The sequence below is a fragment of the Melozone crissalis genome, unplaced genomic scaffold, assembly GCF_028551555.1.
Source record: "Melozone crissalis strain CALT ecotype California unplaced genomic scaffold, PUWL_Pcris_2 ptg000023l_1, whole genome shotgun sequence".
Taxonomy (NCBI): Eukaryota; Metazoa; Chordata; class Aves; order Passeriformes; family Passerellidae; genus Melozone; species Melozone crissalis.
Genome location: NW_026535801.1, coordinates 27,239,349 through 27,263,427, shown reverse-complemented (window position 1 = coordinate 27,263,427; position 24,079 = coordinate 27,239,349). Strand labels below are relative to the sequence as shown.

At 43.1% G+C, this 24,079-nt stretch overlaps 2 protein-coding genes across 3 annotated transcripts in view; both read left to right on the top strand.

Annotated features, from left to right (window-relative positions):
- Nucleotides 1-744: 744 nt before the first annotated feature.
- Nucleotides 745-3,821, top strand: TMEM169 (transmembrane protein 169). The gene is made up of 2 exons (XM_054277554.1): nucleotides 745-1,183; nucleotides 2,683-3,821. Exons 1-2 carry the CDS (start codon nucleotides 880-882, stop codon nucleotides 3,303-3,305), a joined length of 927 nt encoding a protein of 308 aa, XP_054133529.1. The 5' UTR covers nucleotides 745-879; the 3' UTR covers nucleotides 3,306-3,821.
- Nucleotides 3,822-18,326: 14,505 nt separating this feature from the next.
- Nucleotides 18,327-24,079, top strand: part of XRCC5 (X-ray repair cross complementing 5) — a 49,150-nt gene continuing 43,397 nt past the window's right edge. For both annotated transcript variants that reach the window (XM_054277547.1, XM_054277546.1), the window contains exons 1-4: nucleotides 18,327-18,379; nucleotides 20,409-20,522; nucleotides 21,047-21,230; nucleotides 22,879-22,927. In XM_054277547.1, the coding sequence (XP_054133522.1) occupies nucleotides 18,362-18,379; nucleotides 20,409-20,522; nucleotides 21,047-21,230; nucleotides 22,879-22,927 (365 nt within the window). In that variant the 5' untranslated portion in view covers nucleotides 18,327-18,361. The remainder of the gene's footprint in view (nucleotides 18,380-20,408; nucleotides 20,523-21,046; nucleotides 21,231-22,878; nucleotides 22,928-24,079) is intronic.

Below are 24,079 nucleotides of genomic sequence, written 5' to 3'. Positions count from 1 at the left end.
CAAAAATTGATTTTTGCTTAAAAGATTTGTGAACACTTGTGTTGTTTTCTCTGCACAATCAGAAGAATTTGCTGTGGTTCCCAATTCCCTCTCCACCAAAGTCATCTTAATCATAATTTTGCTTTAAATCCACTGTATATTCTGTATTTTTAAAGTATGGCAACACTACATATTGCTAAATTGTTAAAGTTTGAAACATCACTCATTTTGACATAATTTGATTAATTTTTGTAATGTCTTTGCAGAGGGGAGTAAATCATTAGAAGCTCAAAATGAGAAAGGCTGGCACCAATATAGCTGTTGTAATGCTGGACAAGCACAGTGTTCCTGTTGCAGTTGTCTCTAGGCCAGTCCCTTAAATCGGTCAACTTCTTTTTCATCTATGGTTTCAATCTCTTATTCTGATGCCTTTGGGCCAAAACTATTGTCTTCTGTTTGTTTCCAGCATTGCAGAGGAATGTTAAATTCATCCAGTAAGCTGGCTATGTTTAATCCCTTCTTATAAAGGTTAATACTCTTTCCAGTAGCTTTGGTTTGTTCTAGTGAAAACTGGACCTTAAGAATCAAGATAAATTAGACACCACAAAACATGTAGGCATGTAAGAGAATTGATTTTCAGGACAGTAATAAAGATCTTCAGATGACATTTAAACCAGTTAGAAGTAACTCTTTTGAGGACAATTCTGCCAATCTTTTCTACTTGGTAAGACACAGACACTTTTTCAGCTTTCTCTCTCATTTTAGGCTGGGAATGGAGTGCATAGTTTGGATACCAGCAGTGGGACATCTTACCAGAACAAAGCATCCATGGGACCATTGTTAATCAATGACTTGTAAGTGCAGGATTGGTGCTGTTGGATTGGAAACAGGTGCTACAAGATGCCAGGTGAGGTGACTGAGAGCAGCAGCGGGATGGAGGAGACTGTGCAGAAAGACAGCAAGTCTGGAGGCCAGAGCCCTCGCTGTGGCACAATGAGAAGGGCTGTGGCAACCACTGTCACCTTTGATGGGGAAGCCACTATGGACCGCAGGAAAAAGAAGAAGAAAGAGTCCCGGCCCGAGTCAATAATCGTGTATCGGTCCGAGCATGACAATAAGGTGGAAGAAGAACAGGTGGATGAGGAAGGAGGGGAGAAGAGCTCTGAGGAAGGCTCCAAGTTCCTGGGTCAGTCTATGACAGATGGTATGTAGTCCTGAGAACACTCACTTCACATAAGCTTTTTTGATGCCATCATGCTCTAAGGTCAAATGGAAGTGACTGTGGGCCCAACCCTCTCCAAGACTGCAGGCAAGGAGAGCTTGAGTTCATACATGAAAATGCTCTGAAACAGAAAGCATTCCAGGCTGATTTGGGATGTCTCCTGAAGTCCTTTGCAAACTTTGGTTATTGCTACAGTGTTAGTTTTAAATGTATGTGCTGGTTGGGGTTGATGTGCTGGTTGCAGTGCTATGCATCCATTAAGCCAATGATGTCCTTCTAAGCCGTGATCAAGCTGCTGTCCATGCCTGAACAACTGCCCATAAAGTGAAAGGATGGAAGCAGATGGAGTTAGTGGCTCTACCTTTGATAGGGAATTTAACTCATTATATAGGATTTGCTGTTGCCTTCTGTTTGCATGCACTCAGCACGGCTTCCTCTTGAAGGGTGATTATTTGGCAAGGTCATCATGGGGCATCTTCGAGTCACTTTCACTTCTGCTATCTGTCCTGGGTGCCCTTGCAGGGAAAAAGTGTGGAAGGCAGGTCATGTGGCTAAATACTCCTGTGAGTCAGCAGTGCAGGCTGAGAGGGGCTCAAATGATCCTGGGCCACCAGCTACACCAGGTGCCCCCATGATCCCAGACCTATCATTACTTGCCTGCTGCCTTCCTACTTTTTTGCAGCACTTCAAGCTGCTCAGCCTCTTTTTAAGAGTTTCAGAAGACCTTCTTCCAAGCTAGTCAGAATTAAGACCAGGAGGAATTATGCTGTAGCCCCAAAGAGGAGTTTATGGCCAGTAGTACTGCATGGCCCATCCTATACCAATGTCACTTGAAAGCTAAAGCAGACCCTTTGTAGCTTTAACACATATACCAGCACTGTCCAGTTTGGTGCCTCTACTGATCTCTTAAAATGCAAAAATAATTTTATGATAGTTTGTTAAGTTTTTCTAAACTTCAAAAATTAATGTGGATTGAGCTACAATGCAAATGTAAAGTGAAATATTAGCTATTCAGGTATAATTCCATGTGTGGATGTGCTTATTCCAAAACAAGAGTCTCAGTGATATTTATCTAATTAATCCCAAGTGTCCATGCTGTTCAGGAATAAATCCATGAAGTAAACAGAGAAAATATGTATACCATTTTCAATTGAGTTACTCTGTCTCATTCTCTCTCATTCTCCTATACTCTTGCAGCACTTTCCCTTCACGTATTTTCCCTAGTGGAGACACTGGAGTTTTCTCCCTTGTGATTTCTATCATTTGGAATTCCTGTCATTTTCCTCATTAGCTCTTCTTCCATTTTCTTTTGTGGTAATTTTCTTCATACTGCATTGCTTCTTGTCTTCCATCTTTTAAAATCTGATTCTAAATACAACTCCATATGTACTATCTAATTGTCTTTGGGGTCTTTGAAGATTTACACAAAATACTTCGTACAGAAAATAAATCTGATGTAGATGAGTTTATCTGTGTTGTAGGTGTCTGGAACATGCCTTTAGACAGCCGCTATGTCACCTTGACTGGAACAATCACCAGGGGAAAGAAGAAGGGTCAGATGGTGGACATCCACGTCACCCTAACAGATAAAGAGCTGCAGGAACTGGCTAAGTCAAAGGAACCTCCTAAAGAAGATGTACCTGAGAAGAAGAAGAAATGTGATGTTGGGCTAGACAGAGGACCTCACATCGTCCTCTGGACCATCATCTGCCTCCCCGTCATTTTTGTAGTGTCCTTCGTGGTTTCATTCTACTATGGAACCATTACATGGTACAACATCTTCTTGGTGTACAATGAAGAGAGGACCTTCTGGCACAAAATCACCTTTTGTCCCTTTTTGATTATCTCCTACCCAATTATAATTATGGTTGTTTCTTTCTCCCTAGGCCTGTATTCAGCTGTAGCCCAGGTAGCATGGTCCTTTGGGTACTGGTGGCACGCTGTCAGGGATATGGAGAAAGGATTCTGTGGCTGGCTCTGCAGCAAGCTGGGCTTGGAAGATTGTTCTCCATACAGCATTGTTGAGCTACTTGATTCTGACAATATCTCAGGTAGTCTCTCTGGCAAGAGCTCTGCACAGGGGGTTGACACCTCAGCAGTCTGAGCCTTTCTCCTGGGTGACTATTTTGGTCATACACCAGTGTTCTTACCTAGAAAATAACACACTGATTTTTTTAAAAAATATACATACATATTTAAACAGAAACTTAATGAATAAAATGTTAGGCTGAGAGTTCTCTTTAAATGTCACAGAATGCAAGAATGCTAGCTTCACATGCTCTGGGTGGGGAGGTGCATGGCTTTCCAAGGATTTGTCATGTGTTGTAGCTATTTACAGCTTCTGGGAGTTGTAAGAAAATCCAGGTCTGCAGGGCTCTGGCTGTTTGTGGAGTAGCAGAGACATTATGAAAAGGCCACTTCTGTCAAGACTTTACTTTTCAGCAATAGGAAATAGTAGTGACCTATGACACAGTGAAAAGAAGTCTCTGCTCGGGGGATGAACTTCAAGAGATAGGAACCCATTCAGAGGTGAAGGCTAAATTGCAAAATGTGTGATGTTCCTGCAGTTTTCTTAGAAAGGGTCCTTTCCCAGTCCTTCCAACAAAAGCAGCTAACTTAGGCAGGCTGACTGCTTAGGCACTGTCAGAGTCCAGTGTCACAGACCACTGGAATAGTGGGAGAGGACAGCATAGCTGCCAATGAAGGCAGGTGAGTTCTGCACTGACCTGAAACAGCCCCATCCCACGATGGAAGAGCAGAGCTTGCTTTGTAATGTGGTGTGGGGGGACCTGATGAGGCTGTCACCAAGAACCCTCAAGTGGCTGCAGGTGCTCAGATAGGTGCTTGGAACACCTCTGCAGTGGATCTCTTGGTATGTGCACTGCTAGGGAGGAACAATCTACAGGAGTCATACGCAGTGTGCAGTGCAAACAGGTGTACTATAGGGAGGAAACACCTGCTCTAAGGAGGTGTCTGCCCCTAAGGAGGGGACAATCCATTAACATCTCACTGCAATGCAGGTGTGGACTTGCAGCACCTGGATTTAGAGGTGGAGTTGAAGGCACTTAGGATGCAAAGGGCTCTGAAACAAGTTATTCTGGTTTTCAAGTTGCTCTTATGGAAGAGCTGTCGGACCTCCCTTTCCAGAATGGGGGAGTCCAGGCAATCTGTGCCTCTGGAAATCTGTGTCACCTTCCCCACCCCATCCCTCTTCCTCTTTAATTATGTCGAAGAGCAATGGTTTGTACGTCCTCCTCCCCTCATGTCTCATTTTTGTAATGGGTTTCCCTCCTTTTTGGATTTTTCATGGCATCATAGCAGGCTCCCTGACCAGGGGAGGTGGCCACCATAGGCTGGAGAAATTTTAATTGTCTCTTAAAAAAATTACTAGCAGAAAAGTTCTTTATTCTCCATAATCTGTTGGGGTTTTGGCCTAAGAAGGAGATGAGAAAATAAAACTGTAGCAGATTCTAATGGGGAGTGAGCAACATATCTGAAACATAGTTAATTTTCTCAGTGCTCCACTGCTGGTGCTGCTGGAAAGTCTGTGAGGCCCAAGCCAGAGGAGCCACCATTTGCTTGCATGTAGGTAGGTAAGTGTGACATGCAGTCTGTCAGCTGCACAGTCACTCCTGTCTCTGTAGTGTCTCACTTCCCCGGTCTCCCTATCGGGAGGAGGGAACTGCTGCTCTACTTTTGGGATGGTAAAAAGAAACCATTCAGAAGCTGGATTTCACAGAAACTAATGCTTTGTGTTGCATTTTAAGGTTGAGCTCAAGACTACACTGACTGTCCTGGTTAGAGCATCTGGGAACTGGTGATGTATAAACAAATTCCATCTGATCCTCTAGTCCTGACACAGAGAAATAAATAGTTCCTGCTGCATCCTTGGTCCTTGGGAGGTCAAAGGAGCCTCTTAGCATTGGATGAAGGCTCAACTGTAAATAATGCACAGGCCAAATATTAAGAGCAGCCTTGGCCCCACACTTAACTGGGAAAGCAGTGGTGCTCCCTGGGCACAGGTAGAGCCAGGCTGTGTTTGTTGCTTCCTACTATCATTTTTTACTGGTGAAGTTTTTCAAAGCAATTACCAACTTCCAGAAAAAAAATAATAAAATAGACCCCAATCTGTGAGACAACATCAGGTAGTTTAGAGGGATTCAAAGAGGCTGACATCTGCCTGGGACTGGTTCAAGCAGTGGAATGCCTTTCACAGGCCTGTTCCAATCAGGCAGGCTGATATGCCTCTGAATTAATGGAGATGCTAAGGATAAGCCATGCCAGTGCTGGCAGGCTGTAGTGACCCAGTGCAGCCACTCTCCACATGGAAGTTGCAGGCTCCCACATAGCTGAAGGATGGGAATAAGTGATGCTTAACAAGCATTAAGGAAAAGGAAGGTTCACTGACAAGCGTTCTCACGCTTTGCCTAAAGGGACACTGCTGGCATGAAAGGGGTGGATTGTGTATCTTGGCCCCAACATGCAGCAGACAAGTTTGGGGAAAGGATGGCTGGCAAGTGTGCATTGCTGCAGAGGGACAAACCCAATTCAGCTGTCACTGCCAAACAGCAGCTGTTCGAGGCTGGGGTCAGTAGCACAAAGAGCCTTCAGCTTACAGAGGGCTCGAATGATAAATACCAGCTCATTACAGAATACATCCATGTGAAATGTCTGCTGAGCTGCAGGATTTGCTTTCAGGATTGCTAACAGCCCTCTGGAGTGTAGACAAAACCAAATCTGTGCCTCTTACTGCTACATAGACACAAAGGAGCATCAGAGGAGTCATAGTACCCTCCCTTTGCAGTGCAGCTGTGCTTCTGGGTTTGGAGGTCACAGTTTGGGGGATATGCTGGGACAATCCATCATGTGTTTTCTACTTTACACTTAACTAAGCTTTCATTGGCTCTGCTAAATTCAAGGCATTCTGTCATTGATTTTGGTGGGGGCTATTCAAGCTTGGGGTTAGTTCTGGTGCTTGGGGTTAGTTTTGGTGCTATTTGTAAAAGTTTAATTCAGACTTTTCTCTAAGCAGCTGGATAGCTTTCTCTCTTGCCCATTGTCCTCTGTAGCAGTTTGCCTGTTGCAAAATATATAATAATTATCAATTGTTGTAATAGAAAAAAGCACAAGTTTTTGTCTTGTCCAACCCTGCTTTCAGAATCAAGTAATTTCTGCTTGAAGTAATGTGCCACTGTCAGACTGCAGGGAATTCCAGTTATTCTGATTGTTGAGTGTTTCTGGCTGCTCTAGTCTGGATGTTTTTTAATTAAAGATACTGTTTGCTGATTGTTATTTTTAATTGCATTCCCTTTTCCCATCCTTGCTGGCCTGGGTGGAGAATAAAGATGTATGTGGCTTTACAGGACTGTTGCTCTCATGCTTCTGTTTTACTTTGTGTTAAAATCAGTGGTGTGGAATGGACACAGTCATTCTGTGCTGATAATTGATTAGAATTCCTTGTGTTTGAAAATCCACTTTAAAGTGTACCTGAAATGGGTCAAAGTTCCACCCCTTGTTAAACAGGGCCTATCTAGAATTGTCATATATCTTTGGGGCCTGGGTTCTTTATTTTTACTTCATAGCTCACAAAAGAAAATTTTTGATTTAATTTTACTCATTTGGGTGTCTGTTTAGCTTTAGCCACAAGGATCTATAGCAGGGGACACACTTCCATACCAAAACAGGAAGTACTTTTAACTCTTCAAACATGGTTTGTGTGTCTGTGACTTAGAGCTGCTATTTAAAGCTGTGCTGGGAAGATTTCTTAAAACCCTTGGGTACTTCAGGCATGACTCTGCTAAGTCAAAGGAGAATCCACCAGCACAGTTCCTCGAGGTGCCTAAATATTAAATGACACCTTTGGATGTCTCACACATAGTCGTATTACAGCCCTACTCTCCTGCTTGTGCAGGGAAAACACTTATTTAAAATCTTCTTTCTTCTAAGAAGGAAAGATGGATCTTCAGAAAACCCAAACAAAATTCCTAGCTGAGGGCTAGCACAGCTTCAGTAAAGCATCTCTTTGAGCCAAAAAGCTACCTGTAGGAAATTCCCTCAAACTGGAAGTGCAACAGCTGAAATAGCAGGAAGGTGCTTTTGGTTTGATGCCTGCTGCAAACACGGCCAAGGGAACAGAATTCCTTACGTGGTAGATGTCTGCTGGGGACTTGCCACCTCTAGTGAAAAACAACAAAGGACACTCAGCTTCCTGTGAGATGGAGATAGTGGGCCCAGAGAATTAGCTCATTAGCCTGTGCAGTTCTCATTTCTGAGGTGCAAGGTAATAATTTGATAATGGTTATCAGTGAGAGACTCCTATGGAAGATCTTTGCATCAGGCAAAGCACACCTGTGTGGCTGCCCCATGTATCTCACCAGGGGGAGAGGAGGTGCTAGTTCTGCCTGCTGACTTACCCACCCCATTCACTTTCTCTGAGGACTGAACCAATAACAGCATGAGTGTGCTTTTACCCACTGTAAGTCCCTCGAATTCACCCTTCTAGACCCTCCAGCCTGTGCTTTGAATCCTAAGGTCAGGATCCTGTAATTCCTCATTGAGATTATCAGCAGAGGCTGCACAATGGATCCTCATAACCACTCCTCACAGGTACCTTTCAGAAGCTGCAACCACTAGCTAAAAACAGCCACTCCAGTGTGCTCTTGAACACTGGAGCATGCAATTACACTAGCATTACAGAGAGAAAATAAGGATGCACAGAACACAGTTCTGCACTGTGATGGACACAATTTGGCTCAACATTTATGCAGCCCCTTTTTGTCCCAGGCAGTGAAATATCTATGGGATCAGTGCCCTCCCTGCTTCTTTCCAAGCATTTGGCAATGTGAGGCAGTTGTGTTCATGTGTTTTCATCCCTAGATTAGTCCACGCACGTTTATTCCCTGAATGGAAAAGGGAACTCAAAAAAAAAACAAAAAAAAAAAAAAAAAACAAAACACAACAACTTGAATCAAATTCAGGAAGGGCTAATCCACTTAGAAACACAACTTTTCAATTAATTTGATGAATTAGAACAGACATTGTGTTTGCTTGTCTTTACTACTAAAGCGTGATTTCTCCTCCAACAGGCAGACACTTAATGATGAGGGAGGGCTTGTGGTTGTGTGTTAGGTCCAGGTAAACTACCAGGCAGCCCAAAAATCCCCAAAGCATCCTTCCACATAACAGGTGAAGTGTGATTGCATACAAACAAGCAGTCCAGAGAAATGAGGCATGAGGGTCTGTCATGTATCCCCCCCTGGTCACCCAGTTCCATTAACTTGCAGTTCTCCTAATCTCATGTCATTACACAGTAGCTGAAGTCTGTCAGAATGCATTAAGATACAGAGAATGCCTGAGTCAGCCCAACAATGCATTTTTCCCTGTGTTATAAAAATGCCCTTGCTTTTAGTGTGCTAAAACATAGAACCGTATTCCCAGACTACAGCAGCTAAAATCCATTGTGGTTTGTATCCACTGAAATTAGATATTCCATGGGTAAATTTGACCTGGAGCCCCTTAAGATACAAATCTTAGATGTGATCTCCTTGTCTTAGGGCTCCTTGTCCCAGCCATTTCTTCCAGGTGCACACTTAGCTTTACAAGATAAAAAAGGATAACTACTGATTTTGATAGTCTATTCTGCCTGCAAATAGGATAAATCCCCCCTTTCCCAGGCAACATGTTCCCCCAGAGCATGGTTTATTACAAGTTCCTCCAGCACTAATGTACATTAAGACAAGTATATTTGAAGGTGCCTTAGACTATCTTCATATATATGCCAAATTCTTTCTGCTCTTACAGTGATAAGGTAAGAGAATCAATTATTTCTACTACAAAACACCAGCAAACCAGCTCATTAGGATATAACACAAATATAGCTTAATTTATTCTAGCCTGATTATCTGAATAACCTGCAGTTGTGATCTGAACACCCCAAATATCATAAATAAAGGGAATGGCTTTTATAGTGTCAGTGCTGGGCATGAATCCAACAACTCCTGGGGTAGTCAACCTAAGGAGAGCATGCATTTTATTCAGTCTTTCTTTCTAAAATACAATCTTGTCCTGAAGTACCAAAGTGTCAGTTTCTAATGATGTACTTAAATTTACTTGTAGTGAGATGCCCTTATAATTATAGGCAATTACTAGAATATCCTTCCGTGATAATGGAGATTTTCCTTAACACTTTATCCACAGAAAAATGGCATGCAGAATTAACAAACACAAGCAATTTTAACCTTCATTAATTTATTCAAATGAGCTCCTCTGTGACCTAAGAAAGGAGCAGAAATAATTCATAGCATCTCCATGTAGTAAAGAAAAAAGTGAAATATTTACTATAATGAGCAGTATCATCCCAAAGCACACAGTGTCACTGACAATGGTGTCTCAGTTCTCCCTAAATGTGTGTTGGTGGAGCTGCCTTCAGTGACTCACAGTGATTACAGCACTGGCTTGTCTCTAATGCGATTAAACACCGCTGGAGCAATGGACTCTAATATTGAAACAGGCTCCAAGGCAAAAGTTTCACATCATGGTGGTGACTTCAGCCAGCCCCATGATTACAGCAGGATTGCTCTGAGGCTCCAGTTCAACCCTAAAACCAAGTCTATTGTGTTGGCTAAATTTGCCATTTATTTCAATAGATCATTATAAAAAATTAAAGGTCTGTCTGGAATGTCTAGTACAAAAAAAAAGCCTGCAGAACTCATTGTCATCTTGATGACTTCCTTCCAAGGAATTTCTGTGAAACAAAATAACTGACAGGGAAAACTTGAAATTATTCTTCCCCTGTCTCTACACTGTCACATATCTGCTAATGTAATGGGTTTGCATCAATTTACACAAATAGAAACCAATCCTAATCCCTTCTTTCCTCTCAAATATAAGCTCCCTCCTTCACATTGCTGCTTTGTCCCTCAAAGCTGTACAAACAGGAAACTCACAAGAATTAAAACATAACGTCCCCTCCTCAGTGCTGCAATGCTCCATTTTGAAAGTGCAATTCAAGCAAATATTTTTCAAAATATTCAAAACTTCATCCTTTCAGTCTGATTCAATCTGCTTCCAGGTGCAAGCAAAAGGATAGAAATTTAAAATGGGATCCTCTCAGCTCCGAAAGAGCCTTGTTTGGCAGCTGAAGATTCCTCATCCCTTCCCACAGTTGAATGGATAAGGAACAAAATCCTGTGCTGCAAGGATTAAATTAGATTATTAGCCAGCCCCTGTGTGTGTGTGCATGCAAACACGCACGATGCCTGTGAGGGCAGGATGAAACTAAAGGGGAGGATACTAAAGGCTTATCCTTGTGCATCTGCTAAGCAAATCCTTCATGCAGCGAGTTATCCCAGCTCGCTTGTCCTGAACAATCTGCTGCATGAAAGCGCTTTGCAGAGCCCCTGCAAACACAGCTGCAGCGCTCATGGCTGCCAACAAAGGCACTGCACAGGCAGCGGTGAGATACAGGCTGCCACACAAAGGGCGCCGGGAGAGCGAGATGGATGAGATCCTGCTTCTGCCACAACCCCAGCTGAAACAGCAGCAACCACCTGGTACTTACCACCTCTTCATAAGACACTGGCTTTAGCATTTTTCCAAACACTATTTGATGCACTTTTGCTGGGCTGTTGCTTTCCCCAAAGTACATATACCTGACATGATCTCTCTGGTCTTCTCCAGGAACCCAGGTGCTCTGGAGCTCAGTTGAGCCCAACTATTTGTATTTGTTTGAAAGAAAACCAGACCCTACATAAGCAGATAGCCCTACAAAACGTAATAAACAAATAATTTATTGTAAAAGATTTAACCACTAATCCAGAAAAGTCTGCAGACACACGTCTGGGGCTTTTCAGTTACCTAGCAGTGGGAAATATTTCGCCTCTCGTGATCCCAGGCTGAGTGGCTCTTGCATCACTGCCTGCAGAAATCCTTTGGCTAATCCACGGATTTAGAACCCGTGAAGCAATCCTAAACCTTAAATGCATTAAGAAATGCTTAAATCTACCTCCCCCAAAGCTAAAATGCAAGAGCGTGTGGTTTCTTGCTGCTGTTATTACCTAATTTCTGCCAGATTAATGTGCAGAAATTCCTCTCCAGTTCGGCAGAGCTTGCTGGGTGACGCTCCCTACTCCGGCGGGCTGCAGAGCTGCCTCCGCCTGGTGTCTGGGATCACGTTGCCCTCCAGTGGCTGAACTGAAAAACGGGGATAAAAGGCCACTGCAGTCCTTCTCTCCGCTTTAGAAATGCATCCAGAGAGGTCTACACGCCACGAAATTGCAACGGAAAGGCTAAGAATTTATGTCATACTAATTTTAAATATATGAATATAAAATGAATCCTTTCCTCCCTTCCTGTTCCTCATAGGTCTGCAATCTGGAACCATCTTCATCCTCAGGACGGCATGCTGCTCTTTCTCTGGCTTGCCAGGCTTACAGAGTGGGCCATAGGAGAACATTTAGTGAGAAGCAAATACAGCATTTTCGTTTGTCCTTATATTTGAGAGTGTGGTCAAACCCCATTTTCACAGATTGCACAAAGCAATCTCTCAATAATACATGCCACTGTAATGTATACATTCTTCTCAAAAATACTTTTGGGTTTTTGCTTTTCCAATAACATGTGATAACAAAAGCACAATATTTTAAAATACACAAAAGTTTAAAAAGGCTCAGTGCTCCTCTGAGCTGCCCCTTGCAGATGATTTTTTTTTTTAACATTTAACATAATGAGGCACTTTCTTGTTTTCATTATAGTGCAAGAGATCATTATCATTACATTACAAGGGTTCTATATTGCTAGAGTTTTGTACCTCCTTGATGTTTCTTGTAGGCAGCTCCTCTAGGCACTGACTCTTCTTTGTCCTCACAGCAGCCAAGTGACTGCAGTTCCCTCAACCAACCAATCCACTCTTTTATAACACTCATCTTATTGGCTACAGCTGTGGCCTGTTAAAATCAAGCCTGCTCCTAATCTTTAATAACTAACCCAGCTGCAACTCTTTAGGGGATAAGATTATATTCTATACTGCCTTATATTCTAACCCCCTACATTTTCTGTTTTGAAAGTGAACCTCCATTCACAAATGCCTGTGAGTGCTCAACATTTATGCAGATCTGACATATCTCAAACTGAGCACTAAGAAAATGTGATTCACACAACCAGTGGTTCCTCGTGAGAGACTTGGTTCAAGTGATACCTATATCAGATTACTGCCAATCTTCTGAACAAAACCAGACTTTACTTCTTAAAGTGCCATTTAGTTACCATAATCATAAGAATTTCCTCTTTCACTCTCTGCCTCCAAATTTTTGGAATAAATGAGGCAAGAGTCTCATGACTCCTTGAGTGCACAGCCCTAACTTTATCCCAATATATATTGAAATAGGTTATGACATTGTCAAAAAGTACCTGGTCCTGTAGTTCAGTCTGTATCACAGCATAGAGAAATACTTGGTTAAGGTTGGAAAAGAAACTTTAATGTCAGAAATTCCTGGTATTTTGGAGCTGGACTTTTGCAACTTTAATATTCTCTTTACTTCTTACAGAAAAACAAATAAATTTAAAAAATTAAATTACATTAAATAGTCTCCTCCTGACAGTTACATGAGATTCAGCTGGGATGAAACCTTTGGACCCACAGCATATGTTTCTGCCTTTTGAGCTAATTAAATAATTGACAGCTGTGGAAGACTGTCCATTTACAAAGGTCATCTGCAATCAGGCAGCAACACAATTAACATCAGCAGCAAAAAGTGATTAGAGATAAAACAGGAAATGTCAGAGCTTTGCAGTGGAGATGTTTTCAAATCAGCTGAGTCAGGTGAATTCCGTCCAAGGCAAATATAAAACTGGCCAAAGCAAGCTTTAATGATTTCCCTTGAAAGTCATGTGTGAGATTATAAATATAGTAAAGGGATGAGAAAGGGCAAAGGTGTCAGGGAGTTAGAGGCTCTCTGGGTTCCAGAGAGTGGAAAGTAGTGTAGTAAATAATTAAACCTTTAGTAGATACTCAGAACGTAATAAGTAAAAGGAAAACCAGGGGGATTTAAGGACAAATGTTGTTAAATCATCCTCCCACCTTCCTTATTTTATTTAGTGAGGCTTGGATGCTGTTTTAAATTATATTCTCCTGAGCAGGCTGGGAAGTGTTGTGCATTTTGGTGCCTGAAAAAATAGCTGCAAAAGCAGGTAGAGTGATACATCTTAAGCTGTGCCTAGTGGTTATTCCCAGGACTGGCCATCTTGTGTTGTGCAGTGTCCTTTTACGACCTGGCTGAAGTCAAAATAGTTCTTATGAAATCTGGAAGTGTTATCAGAATGAGGGGGATGGCAAGCACCATGGCTAAGAAGATAAAAGCTAAAAAAAAAATTATTGTTGCAATTTCATAAATGGCTTGGAAGAGGAAAGAAACCAGGATTCAACTTGTGAGACATCCATGCCATTTAATTCATTGGGAATAAAAACCAGCAGGTGGAAGAACTACTGGATGGGCAGCAATTCTGCAGGACAGAACAGGCAAGCTGCAGAAGAGTGTGATTCTCAAGTGTGACTCCATGACAGTGTGGAAAAGGTAAAAACCACATGGGGGGAAAATGGGCTGTAAACACTGTTGGCCTGTGATTTCATGCCTTCCCTCTCTGTGGTACTTGATAAGGCCTCTGCTGGTGTACAACAGCCAGTGGAAGGGGGGTTTTTTCTGCCTGAGGAATGTGTAACTACTGCATAATCTGGAGAAGGGAAAGACAAAGCTGTAAATTCAGCAGCTGGGGCAGGGAGCAGTGATAAGGGAAAGCAATAGTGACTCCCCAGTGGGAGAGGAACTGCAGACATGGAGCCTCTGTCTCTCAGCTCCATGCTGAGGAATTTGAAGAGCCATTTCTTCTCTGCAGTCCTGTGGGATTAGGAGGTCTGGGTGTGCTGCTTTGAAGTAGTTTATCAGCTGTGATCCATTTGCCACTATTCAGTAGCCTCTGTACTGAAATGTGCCTGGCAGGACAAACCCCGAGTCAACATATGTCTTTACTCATTACCTCTCTTTCCTATGTTTTTCTTTTGTGTTTTCATGCAAGGTTGGATGGTGTGGTAAAATCTTTCCTGTTTTGCTAATTTTCTCATTGCAGTAATGTCTTTGTTTCCTAAGAGGCTCATTTCTTTGCATTGCATGAACTTAACTGAAAATGGACAAAGTAGATAGACCAAGAGATGAAAACTGTTAAATCCCTCAAAGGATTCTTTAGAAGTTATTTTCCAGTTTATTAAAGGCACAGTTTTTAATGTGCCAAATGTTGTTGAGTCACAGACAGAGAACAAGCCCTGTGGACTTGGAGCTGAACCTCAAAGCCAAAGACCAGTTTTGCTTTAGAGAGTGGATCTTTTCCCTGCAGGTGTATTCCACAGAAGCAACTAAGCAAACACTGTGAGTGAGGCTTGCATCCCTTGGGAAGGGCCATCAGAAATCACCAAACAGACACAATAAATACCAGTGTTAGTCTGCACCGCAGTTTTGGCATGTGCTTTCAAGCAGGTGTTTGGAAAGATCTCTTGGGAGAAGACAACTACACACCTCACAAAGCCCAGTGTAGGAGGCTGCTAACACATGTGCTTCCAAGCTCTGCTTTGTTTTGGGTGCCAATTTCCCATCTACTTTGTCTTCCAGCCTGCTGCCAAGCTTGTACTGATGGAAATACAAAGCTGATTGGTGTCACAGTGTGTTTGCCCTGCTTTGTTTATATGTGAAAAATTCAGTTCATAATTCCTCAGTTTGCAGCTAGCACCCACTTTTATGTATGATCCCAGGCAAAGAATAGGTAATGATTGCAAAGTTAATTCTATTTTTCTGTAGGAAATTCTGCTTCATGTATCCATTTCAATAAAGCTATTGGGCTAGATCCCAGATGGCTGTGGTATTCATCTTTCCACCAGGCATTTATCCAAAGTCTTACCCTGTGGGTAAAGAGGGAGAAAGGCCAAGTCATCTTGCTACTTTTACATTTAAGCCATTTACATTTGCTCAGAGATGCCATAAGCAGCTGGGTCTCAGCTGTAACTCTCTGGGTAATACATTCCTTCCTGTAAAAAACCAGGGAAGCCATTTTCCTTGCTGCCTTGTAAAGGCATTGAGTGAAGTTAAGCACAAAGCAGACCATTCATTGCTGCTTCCCAGGAGTGTGCTTACTTCATCCAGGCTTGGTCTGGGGGGGAATTAATCAAACAAGGAATGAGCAGAGCAATGAGTGAAAACCTCACTGACACTAAGGTGGGACACACTTTGGTGTGAATGAGATTACAGCTGATCACTCTGGATCCTGAGTCCTCTGAGATGTCATATATTTATTATTTATACCCAGAGAATGGCATTCTGTACAAGAGAAATAAACAATTAATCACAGCCTTTTTTTTTTTTTTCCATGCTTTCACAAGCAAAGATCCTCAAATCTTCATTCAGGCTAACAAAGCCCTGGTGCCCCAGATGGAGTTGATTAGTCAGATTTGATGATTACCAATCAGGGAGCTCTGTTCAGACTTGCAAAAGGAAAAGGAAATGTGGGTTAAGGTTTGTTTCAGGAATGATTAGCCAGTTTTCCTTTGAATGGTGGAAACAGCTCTGAAGAAATTTGGCAGCATGAAGGTGTGAAGTGGAAATGTTTTGGTTTATTGTTTGTGTATTCTGCCAGAGAGCTAAAAGCCCCCATTCATGTCAGACTGAGAGCTAAAGGACAGGAATATCACAGATTGAGTTTCATGGTTATAGGTGTCCTTAGTTTTACTCAGACTTTGTAAGGAAATGGGACACTGGTACCTGGGCTGGCCATACAAACCTTCTGCAACCAGAGGTTCCCAGTTCTGGCCCAAATTGGGCTTCCCTAAGTAATGTCTGCAATTACAGCTCTAGCTGCAAGAGCTTGGACCAAAGCCTGGGATTCAGCTTTCATGTCAAACCTAGGAGTCAGAGAGAAGGGGTTTATGTCAATATTCTGTTCCAGCAGTCAGGGCTGAGGTTTTACTTTCCAACCCCAGCATAAAAATAAAATGTTCATTGATCGTGATGCCTTGCAAAATGATTTTCTGCTGGTGTGTGAAAAGCTATTGCTGATTAAATTGATGAGTTCTTGTTTCTCTATTCTTCCCTTGTGTGTGTGCACATCTCCTGTCTTGTGCCTAGAATTCAAGCTCTGCTGGAAATCAGCTGGAGTGGGGTTTGCCTGGTTGTGAGCCCAAGGGAGGGCTTTTGGACTAAGATAACATCAGGAATAATAATAATGATAGCAAGCAGCCTGATTTCCTTGGCTGATTAATCTGAAATCTCCTCAGAGACATTCAGGAAGACAATGCAAGATTTTTCTCTGGCAGTAGCTGACTGGGGTTTTTTGTTTACCGGTTTTCCCTAAAATGTTTGTTACATTGCCAAGCTACTCTGTTCCTTTGATATGCAAAGTGCTTTGAAGAGAGAATCCCTCAATTACCAGTATTCCCAAAGCATGGCAGTGTAGTAAGGAGGGAAAGGGGATTTTTGTCTTCAGACATCACTCAGTATAAAAAGGAAACACTTGTGTTTGTAGGGTCGTCTTCTGGTACAAGATTTTTGAAGTGTTCATGTAAGATTTACTCTTTTGTAGCTATACTAGTATCCCCACTTGGAGCTCTGTTTTGAGAATAATTATAGGTAATATATGGGTTTTGAGATATACCTAGAAGTGAAAGACACTTTCACTGGTAACGGTAATGATACCCTCAAAGGATACAGGGAAGGTAATGCAGAACAAGAAGCACTAAATACATGTGATGAAATACTTGCCATTCTCATATATCTCTAATGATTTCATAGCCAATGGGTACCAAGATTTACCTGATATAGCATCTATTTTACTAGGACTTCTTAAAATCAGTGGGTTCCAGTTTGATCTAACAGCCTGGATGCAATGTGGTTCAGAAATTCTCTCTGTTGTGAATGGTGGGACAAAGCTAGTGTTGTGCCAGTGTTTAATGAAACCAACCTGACCCTGGTGATTCATGGGCAGAATGCGCCTTTGGGATGCTTTGGGCAGGTGAAATCCCTGTTCCAGTAGTGAAGGCGAATGGCTGCTCCCCAGCAGGCTGTGTCCTGTGGGATTCTGGGGTGCCATAAAGAGGAGGCTGGGGAGCCCTGGAGACAGCCCCTTTGGGGTGATGTGCTGGGTTTGGCTGGGATAGAGCTAATGTTCTTCACACCACTGGGTATGGGGATGTGTTTTGGGTTTGTGCTGAACGCAGGGTTGATAATATAGAGGTGTTTTTGTTATTGCTGAGCAGAGCTTACAGAGCCAAGGCCTGTTCTGCTTTTTGTATGGCCATGCTCCAACAGAGTTGGGAGTGATGCAGGTGGGACAGCTGACCCCAGCTGACCAAAGGGGTATTCCAGACCATATAACATGACAGTATATAAAGGGGAGAGGAGGAGGAGGAAGAAGAGGGGCTGTTTGGAGTGTGGAAATTTGGCCATAGCCACCATTGCACGTGCTGGGGCCCTGCTCTCCTGGAGATGGCTGAAACCCTGCCTGTCCTGGGGAAGCAGTGAATAAATGCCTTGGTTTGCTTTGCTGGTGTGCATGGCTCTTGCTTTTCTTATTATACTCTCGTTACCTCAACCCACGAGTATTCCAGCTTTAACCCTCCCTATTGTCTCCCCAGTGCTGCTGGTGGGGGACAAGTGAGTGCCTGTGGGGCTGGGCTGCCAGCCGGGGTTACATTGGTTTGGGATGTAACCCAACGGGAGGTGCTGTAGGACAGGGCAGGGCAGAAGGGTCACTGACACCTGCTCTGGGCCCGCCTCTCCTCAGGGACCCCATTCACCTACCTCGGGCTTGTCCTGGGCTACGCTCCGCCCGAACTGCGGCCAAGATGACAGCCACGCCTGCGAGATGTGGCACTTGGAGGGAGGGCGGGGAGCCCTGAGGAGAAAGATGAGGGAAGATCTCCCCTCTCCCATAGCCCGGCCGTACCTCAGCTTTCCCCTCAGCCGGTCCCGAACCGGCTGCGCCGGCAGCGGCCACGCCCGAGCCCCAGTCCGCCGCTAGGCGGCGCTGCCCCCGCCGCGGAACGCGAGGCGCCGCCGCCGTGTTCCCGGGGGGACGCGGGGCGGGCGGAGCGCTGAGCGCGGCGCACCGCGTCCCGCCACCAGCGCCATGGCGCCCAGCGGCAAGGTGAGGGCAGGGGGCCCGCCGGGGGTACCGCCGGCTCCGGGCACTCACGGGCACCCATCCCTGGCTCCGGGCACCCACATGCACCCATCCTTTGCGCCCTGTAACTCCTCCCCGTGCTGGCCGCCGAGCCGCTGCCGGTGCAAAGCTGACTAGCTCAGAGGGAATCAGTGTTCCTGCTTTAGAGCACAGTGCAGCTCCCGCAGCAGTGACTGGCGTTACTCTTGCTGGAGTAATGGTAGAACTGGTTTTGCTCTGTTGAAAATACAGTTTGTATGTGTGATGCTTATTGATGAAAGCTGTATTCAGGTCTCTTGTGTTACGGAGCAGTTTAGTGTCTGTTAAGCGCAGCTTTATCTGTGCTGCTGTAGCCATCTCTGTCTTTGCTTTATTATAGCCGCTTCAGCAGCGAGAGGTCAGAGATAAAGGCAGGCTTGTTCCTCATCGCTCTTATCAGCACTGAGCAGGGCGGGTTGGTGTCGCTCAGTTGTGACAGGGCTGTCCTGCGGTCACTCGTGCGGGCTCCGGGCCAGTGTCGCTCAGGAGCCTGCACTGCCAGCAGCAGCAGCTCTGCGTGCTCATGGCCAAAGGGTAATAACAGGTTAATAACAGCTGAAGAGAGACGTAGAGGAGGTGCCCTCTTCCTGAAGGAGGATTCCACACACCTGAACGGGCACCCAGCTTGGGTTTGCTGCCTTCCAGAACATTGATGGTGTGTTTGTAAGCAAACAGCAGCTCTGCACTCCTGCGCTTCTGTGGCTTCTCTGCTGTCACCCTGCCGTCTATGAAGCGTTTTTAGGGTCAGCACCAAGCCAAGGAGGGTCTGCAGCTGCAGCCGTGGGTAGATTCAGTAATTCCCCAGGCTGGAGGTGGGCACTGACAGGGCTCTTGTGAGAACACTGTGCGGCCTCTGGAACTGCCTCTGCTCCACTCTGAGCTTCTGCAGACCTGGCTGGCTCAGGCACTTATTCCCAGCTCCCAGGCAAGCCTGGTGAAGGCAGGATGAGTGCTAAGACTGAGTGTAACCTGCAGGACAGCTTGTGGAGCTCTGCTCTCAGCAGGTGCTTGGAGTTGCTTGCAAGGCTGGGCTTGCAGGGCTTACACCAATGCCTTATCTTGCTGTTCATCCATTTGGCTTTGCACAAGCAGACTCTATGTCTTGTGTCACTTGACAGATTTAGGATTATTGCCCACATCCTTTTGTCAGCTTCATTTCTTCTGGAATTGGATATATTTTGTGTTTTAAAATGAGTCAGCTGGCTCCAGCCTAGGTAATACCTGACTTTCCTGTGTTCTGGCAAACAATTTTTTCAGGCAGGGTAATTTAATCTACTGGCAGCTCATCAAGCAAGGTTTTGATGCATATTTAGGGAACTTTGGTTTAATCCGTGAGAATAAATTTGAGCTGGCCTTGGACATGCAGGGCCTCATTTTGCTGAATTCCTCTTACAACTACATTAATGTGGATGATTGATCAAGATAAGGGGGGTCTGTGAAAGAACTTTAGAGGAACTTAGAGTCAAATGAGAAATTGCAAGAAACAATTTTATTTATTTCTAGTGTATAAATCAATTCATGGGCAGACTTGGGCAGTGTTTTGTATAGATCAGCTAAAGAGGTGATCAGAAATGAAAAACCATAGACTAATGTGAGGGATTTAAGCCCCTAAATTGCAATTGGAATTCATCCTTGCAATTGTCAACTAAAATATCTGTTTAATTTCCTGGTGCAGAGAAGCCCTTAGATCCCTAATACATTAATGGGATTGTACAGAAATTACATGCCCTTTACAGGTTATTGTGTAACATAGGATTTTTTTGTGTTTTCCGCTGAAATGTCTGGAACATGGTACAGGATGAAATTTTTTTCTTTTCAGTGCAGTTATGCCAGTTCTGTCTTCCACCATTGTCTCTTATTAACAATTAGTGTAAAAGAAACCACTTGTGATGTAGTTTGATTTTTGGGCTTTGTATGTACCCTTGTAAGTAATTATGCTTGTATTTTATTTTTTATTCTCACTCCTCCTTTCCAGGTGGCAGTAGTGCTGTGCCTGGATGTAGGCCTTACAATGAGCAGTTCTTCCCCTGGTGAAGAGTCTTCACTTGACCAAGCCAAGAAGATTATGACAAAGTTTGTGCAGAGACAGGTGCGTGTGACTTCATAAATGTTAAAAACATCTGTGAAACGTTTTCCTCATTTACTAATAATTGAAATACATGAGGAATGAGTGAGAATTAGTCTCTGTTTATGCAGGAGTGACAGGGCTCTTTGTTTCAGCTGTATTTTTTGTGCATGAGGTGTGATAGTTGGGTTGGTCACCCTTTTTCTTCAGGGCAGTAGAAACTTTTAGGGAAAAGAATTGCTTTTCTCTTTCTCTAAAATATTTCAACACTTATTAATTGCCACACAGAAGACCATTTTGAGGACTGAATCAACCAATTTTACTTGTTTTATCCCAGATAGCCCCTTGCAAATTTGTTAGTTTAATTATATCTTTGTGATCTCACTGTAAGTTTATGTTTTGAGAGGACAGCACCGAATAAGTAAAAACCAGTAAATCCATTGTAATTGATGTTTCAAAATTAATCGAGTTTGCTGTAATCTGCCTAACATAGTTGTGTGTGAATCTACCTGTGTTTTATACCTGTTTTGTGTTCTCTGTATCTGCAGGTTTTTGCTGAGAGTAAAGATGAAGTTGCTGTAGTTCTGTTTGGCACTAATGGCACTAGAAATGGCCTTGCCAGTGAGGATCAATACCAAAACATTACTGTACATAGATCACTGATGCTGCCAGATTTTGATCTGCTGGAAGACATTCAGAATGTGATTAAAGCAGGCTCTGCACAAGCAGACTGTATCCTTTTGCTGAAGAGCACTTCTTGAACTGATTCAGCTACGTAGGAGACAGGAAGTCAGTGTTGTGAAATTGGGCTCAGCCTCCCAAGTTTTAACTACTATCAGAGTTGAGCTAATTTGTGGTTGTAAGTTTGTCCAAAAGCAGATTTAGCTGCTTTTTGACGTTCTTTTAGGCTAACAGATGTAGCCTTGGCCTTAAAAGGAATCATTGCTTTTATGAAGTGTTCTGTTAATTAAAGAGAAAAAAGACAGTAATATAATTTTAGGTTTCAAATAAGGCATGTATTTTTAAAATAGCATTACAGAACTTGGTTTGTGCTTTTTAATAAAAATGTTGTTTATGAAGTAAGTCAGCAGAAGTTCCAGAAACCAGACTGTCCTGGTTTCAGCCCAGCTGGCAACTCAGCCACACACAGCTACTTGCTCATTCCTCCACCAGTTGGATGGGAGAGAACTGAAAGGGTAAAAGGGAGAAAACCCGTGGGTTGACATAAAGACAAGTTAATAGGGAAGTTAAAAGCTGTGCACACAAGCAGAGCAAAACAAAGAATTATTCACTGCTTCCCCAGGCAGGCAGGTGTTCAGTCATCTCCAGGAGAGCAGGGCTCCATCAGACTTAACAGTTACCTGGGAAGACCAACACCAGAACTCTGAATATCCCCCCTTCCTCTTTCTTCCTGCCAGCTTTACAAGTTGGGTGTGATGCCAAGTGTGGGATATCCCATTGGTCAGGTGAGACCAGCTGTCCCTGCTGTGTCTCCTCCCAAGGTCTTGTGTCCCCCAGCTTCCTCACTGGCAGGGTGGTACAGGAGCCAGAAAAGGCCTTGGCTCTTTGCAAGCACTGCTCAGCAACAACTACAACATTCCTACATTATCGTCACTGGTTCCAGCACAGTTTCAAGACCCAGCCGCATGTTGGCTTCTGTGAAGAAAACTATCTCTACCCCAGAGAGAGCAGAATAGAAGTTTATCAGATTGATTTATTTGTGAAGTATTTCGAACATTGCCAAATGTTACTCCCTGGTTTGAATGCCATTCATGTTTGACTGTGTTCTGCTCTTAGTTACATGTAAGGTGAAGACTTTTAAAGAGTAATCTGTATAGTGTTCCTTCATGTGTTTCATTTACATCCAGTTCAGTCTCCTGTGTTGTCTCTCTCTGGCCATAAAATGATTGCTGTGAGCTCTGTCCAGGCAGTCAGAGCTGTTTCAGAAGTGTGCAGTCACTCAGCTGGCTCACACATTCCCAGTGGACATTGTGATCAGGAAGAGATTGTCAGATGCAGGTGGTTCAAAGAAAAACTTCTGTGAGAAAATGATATATGTTGAAATTTTGTTGGTGGATTCAGAGTAACATTCTAAAAGTTAGATTGCCTCTTCATGGACTTGAGCCTCTCATTGGCAATTGAGAGGTTGGGATCTGAAGTGGTCTTTTTAGTGTTCCATTGGGTAAGTGAGGCAGAGACAAGATCACAATACACACAAGTTTTTGTAGGAACCTCTGGCACATCAGTTATTTGAAAGAGTATTTCTTAACTAAAATGCATGTTAGTCTTTGAAAGGGAGTGAAAACGTAAAATTGTTTTCTACAAGAAACAACATTTGTTACTTGATTTACATTCTGAGATTTTTCTTAATTTTGCCTAGTTCTGGATGCTATTATTGTGTGTATGGACTTGCTTCAGAAAGAAACAATGTGAGTATGTAACCTGAGGGCTTATACAAAAGTCTGACTTTGCACTGATGTTTTCTTGTCACTCTTATGTTTACTGTATGTATAAACATGGGAAATGCTTTCTGAAAAAAAAAAACCAACAAGCAAACATTAAAGATAAACAGCACACTACAGAAGTTTGCCTCTAAACAATCCTCATGAGACATCTGACTTGTCCAGACAGTTGCAGAGCTTTCTGAGGCAACTGTAGTAGAGCCATGAGAGCATTGCTACCATTAAAGAAGGCACAAAGCCTTCCCTTTCTGTCACAATCCTTGTGTTCTGCTTTCAAAAACTGTTAAAAAGGATGGTAAAATGTTTAGGAAAGGGCTACTGAATTTAAATGTGATGGCACATTTTAGAAAGAAAAAAGGAAAACAAAACTAGAAAGGTGAATTTGTTCAGCCTAGAAATTTAACGACTGTTGGAGATGAAGTGGCTGTTTGTAAATATGCAGGCTGTGGAAATAAAGGTGCAATAGGAAAAAACACTCTTTAAGCTGAGAAAAAATGTTGACATCAGTGTTATGAAGTTATCAGTGAGTGCACTGAGGCTGGCAAGGTGTTTCTAACACTCTGTGAATTAGTACAGGGAAAGCAAGGTAACTGCACTTCCTCTCAAACCAGGGTTTGGTCATGTTTCTAAAAACGTTACATGATCTAACTGTGAGTGGAGAAGACTGGACTTGGTGATACAATTTATATTTTTATGAATAAAGTCTAATCAGTGTGGAAGGCTGTATCCATTTAGTGATTAAAACTGTTGTGAATGGAAATGACTGTATTTATGGCCTTATAGTCTTGAATAGCTATGGAACCACTGGGTTTTGTTGTAGCTTATATGCACCAACCCCTTTGATATGGAGTTTGCCTTCATTTGAGAAAATATTATAGGGTAAAAATTCAAGAAAATCACTCTTGTGTTTGATTATCCAGATCAAAACTGAATTCATCCACTTCAACTGATTTTTGTTCTGTCATTCAATCTCCCTGATCTGTACTGTTACTGCTTCTTAGTATATTAAGTAGTCTTGAAAGTCCATCTTCTCCAGTGAATCTACTGAATTAGATTACTAAAATGGAACCCCCACCAGCAACAGTCATTTAAAATGTATTTTCACAAGAACAGACTTAC

Excerpts from the sequence above, each read along its gene's own strand:
- TMEM169 (XM_054277554.1), top strand. The coding sequence starts at position 880 with ATGCCAGGTGAGGTGACTGAGAGCAGCAGCGGGATGGAGGAGACTGTG. Across the intron at positions 1,184-2,682 it reads GGGTCAGTCTATGACAGATG|GTGTCTGGAACATGCCTTTA; the intron begins GTATGTAGTCCT and ends TCTGTGTTGTAG.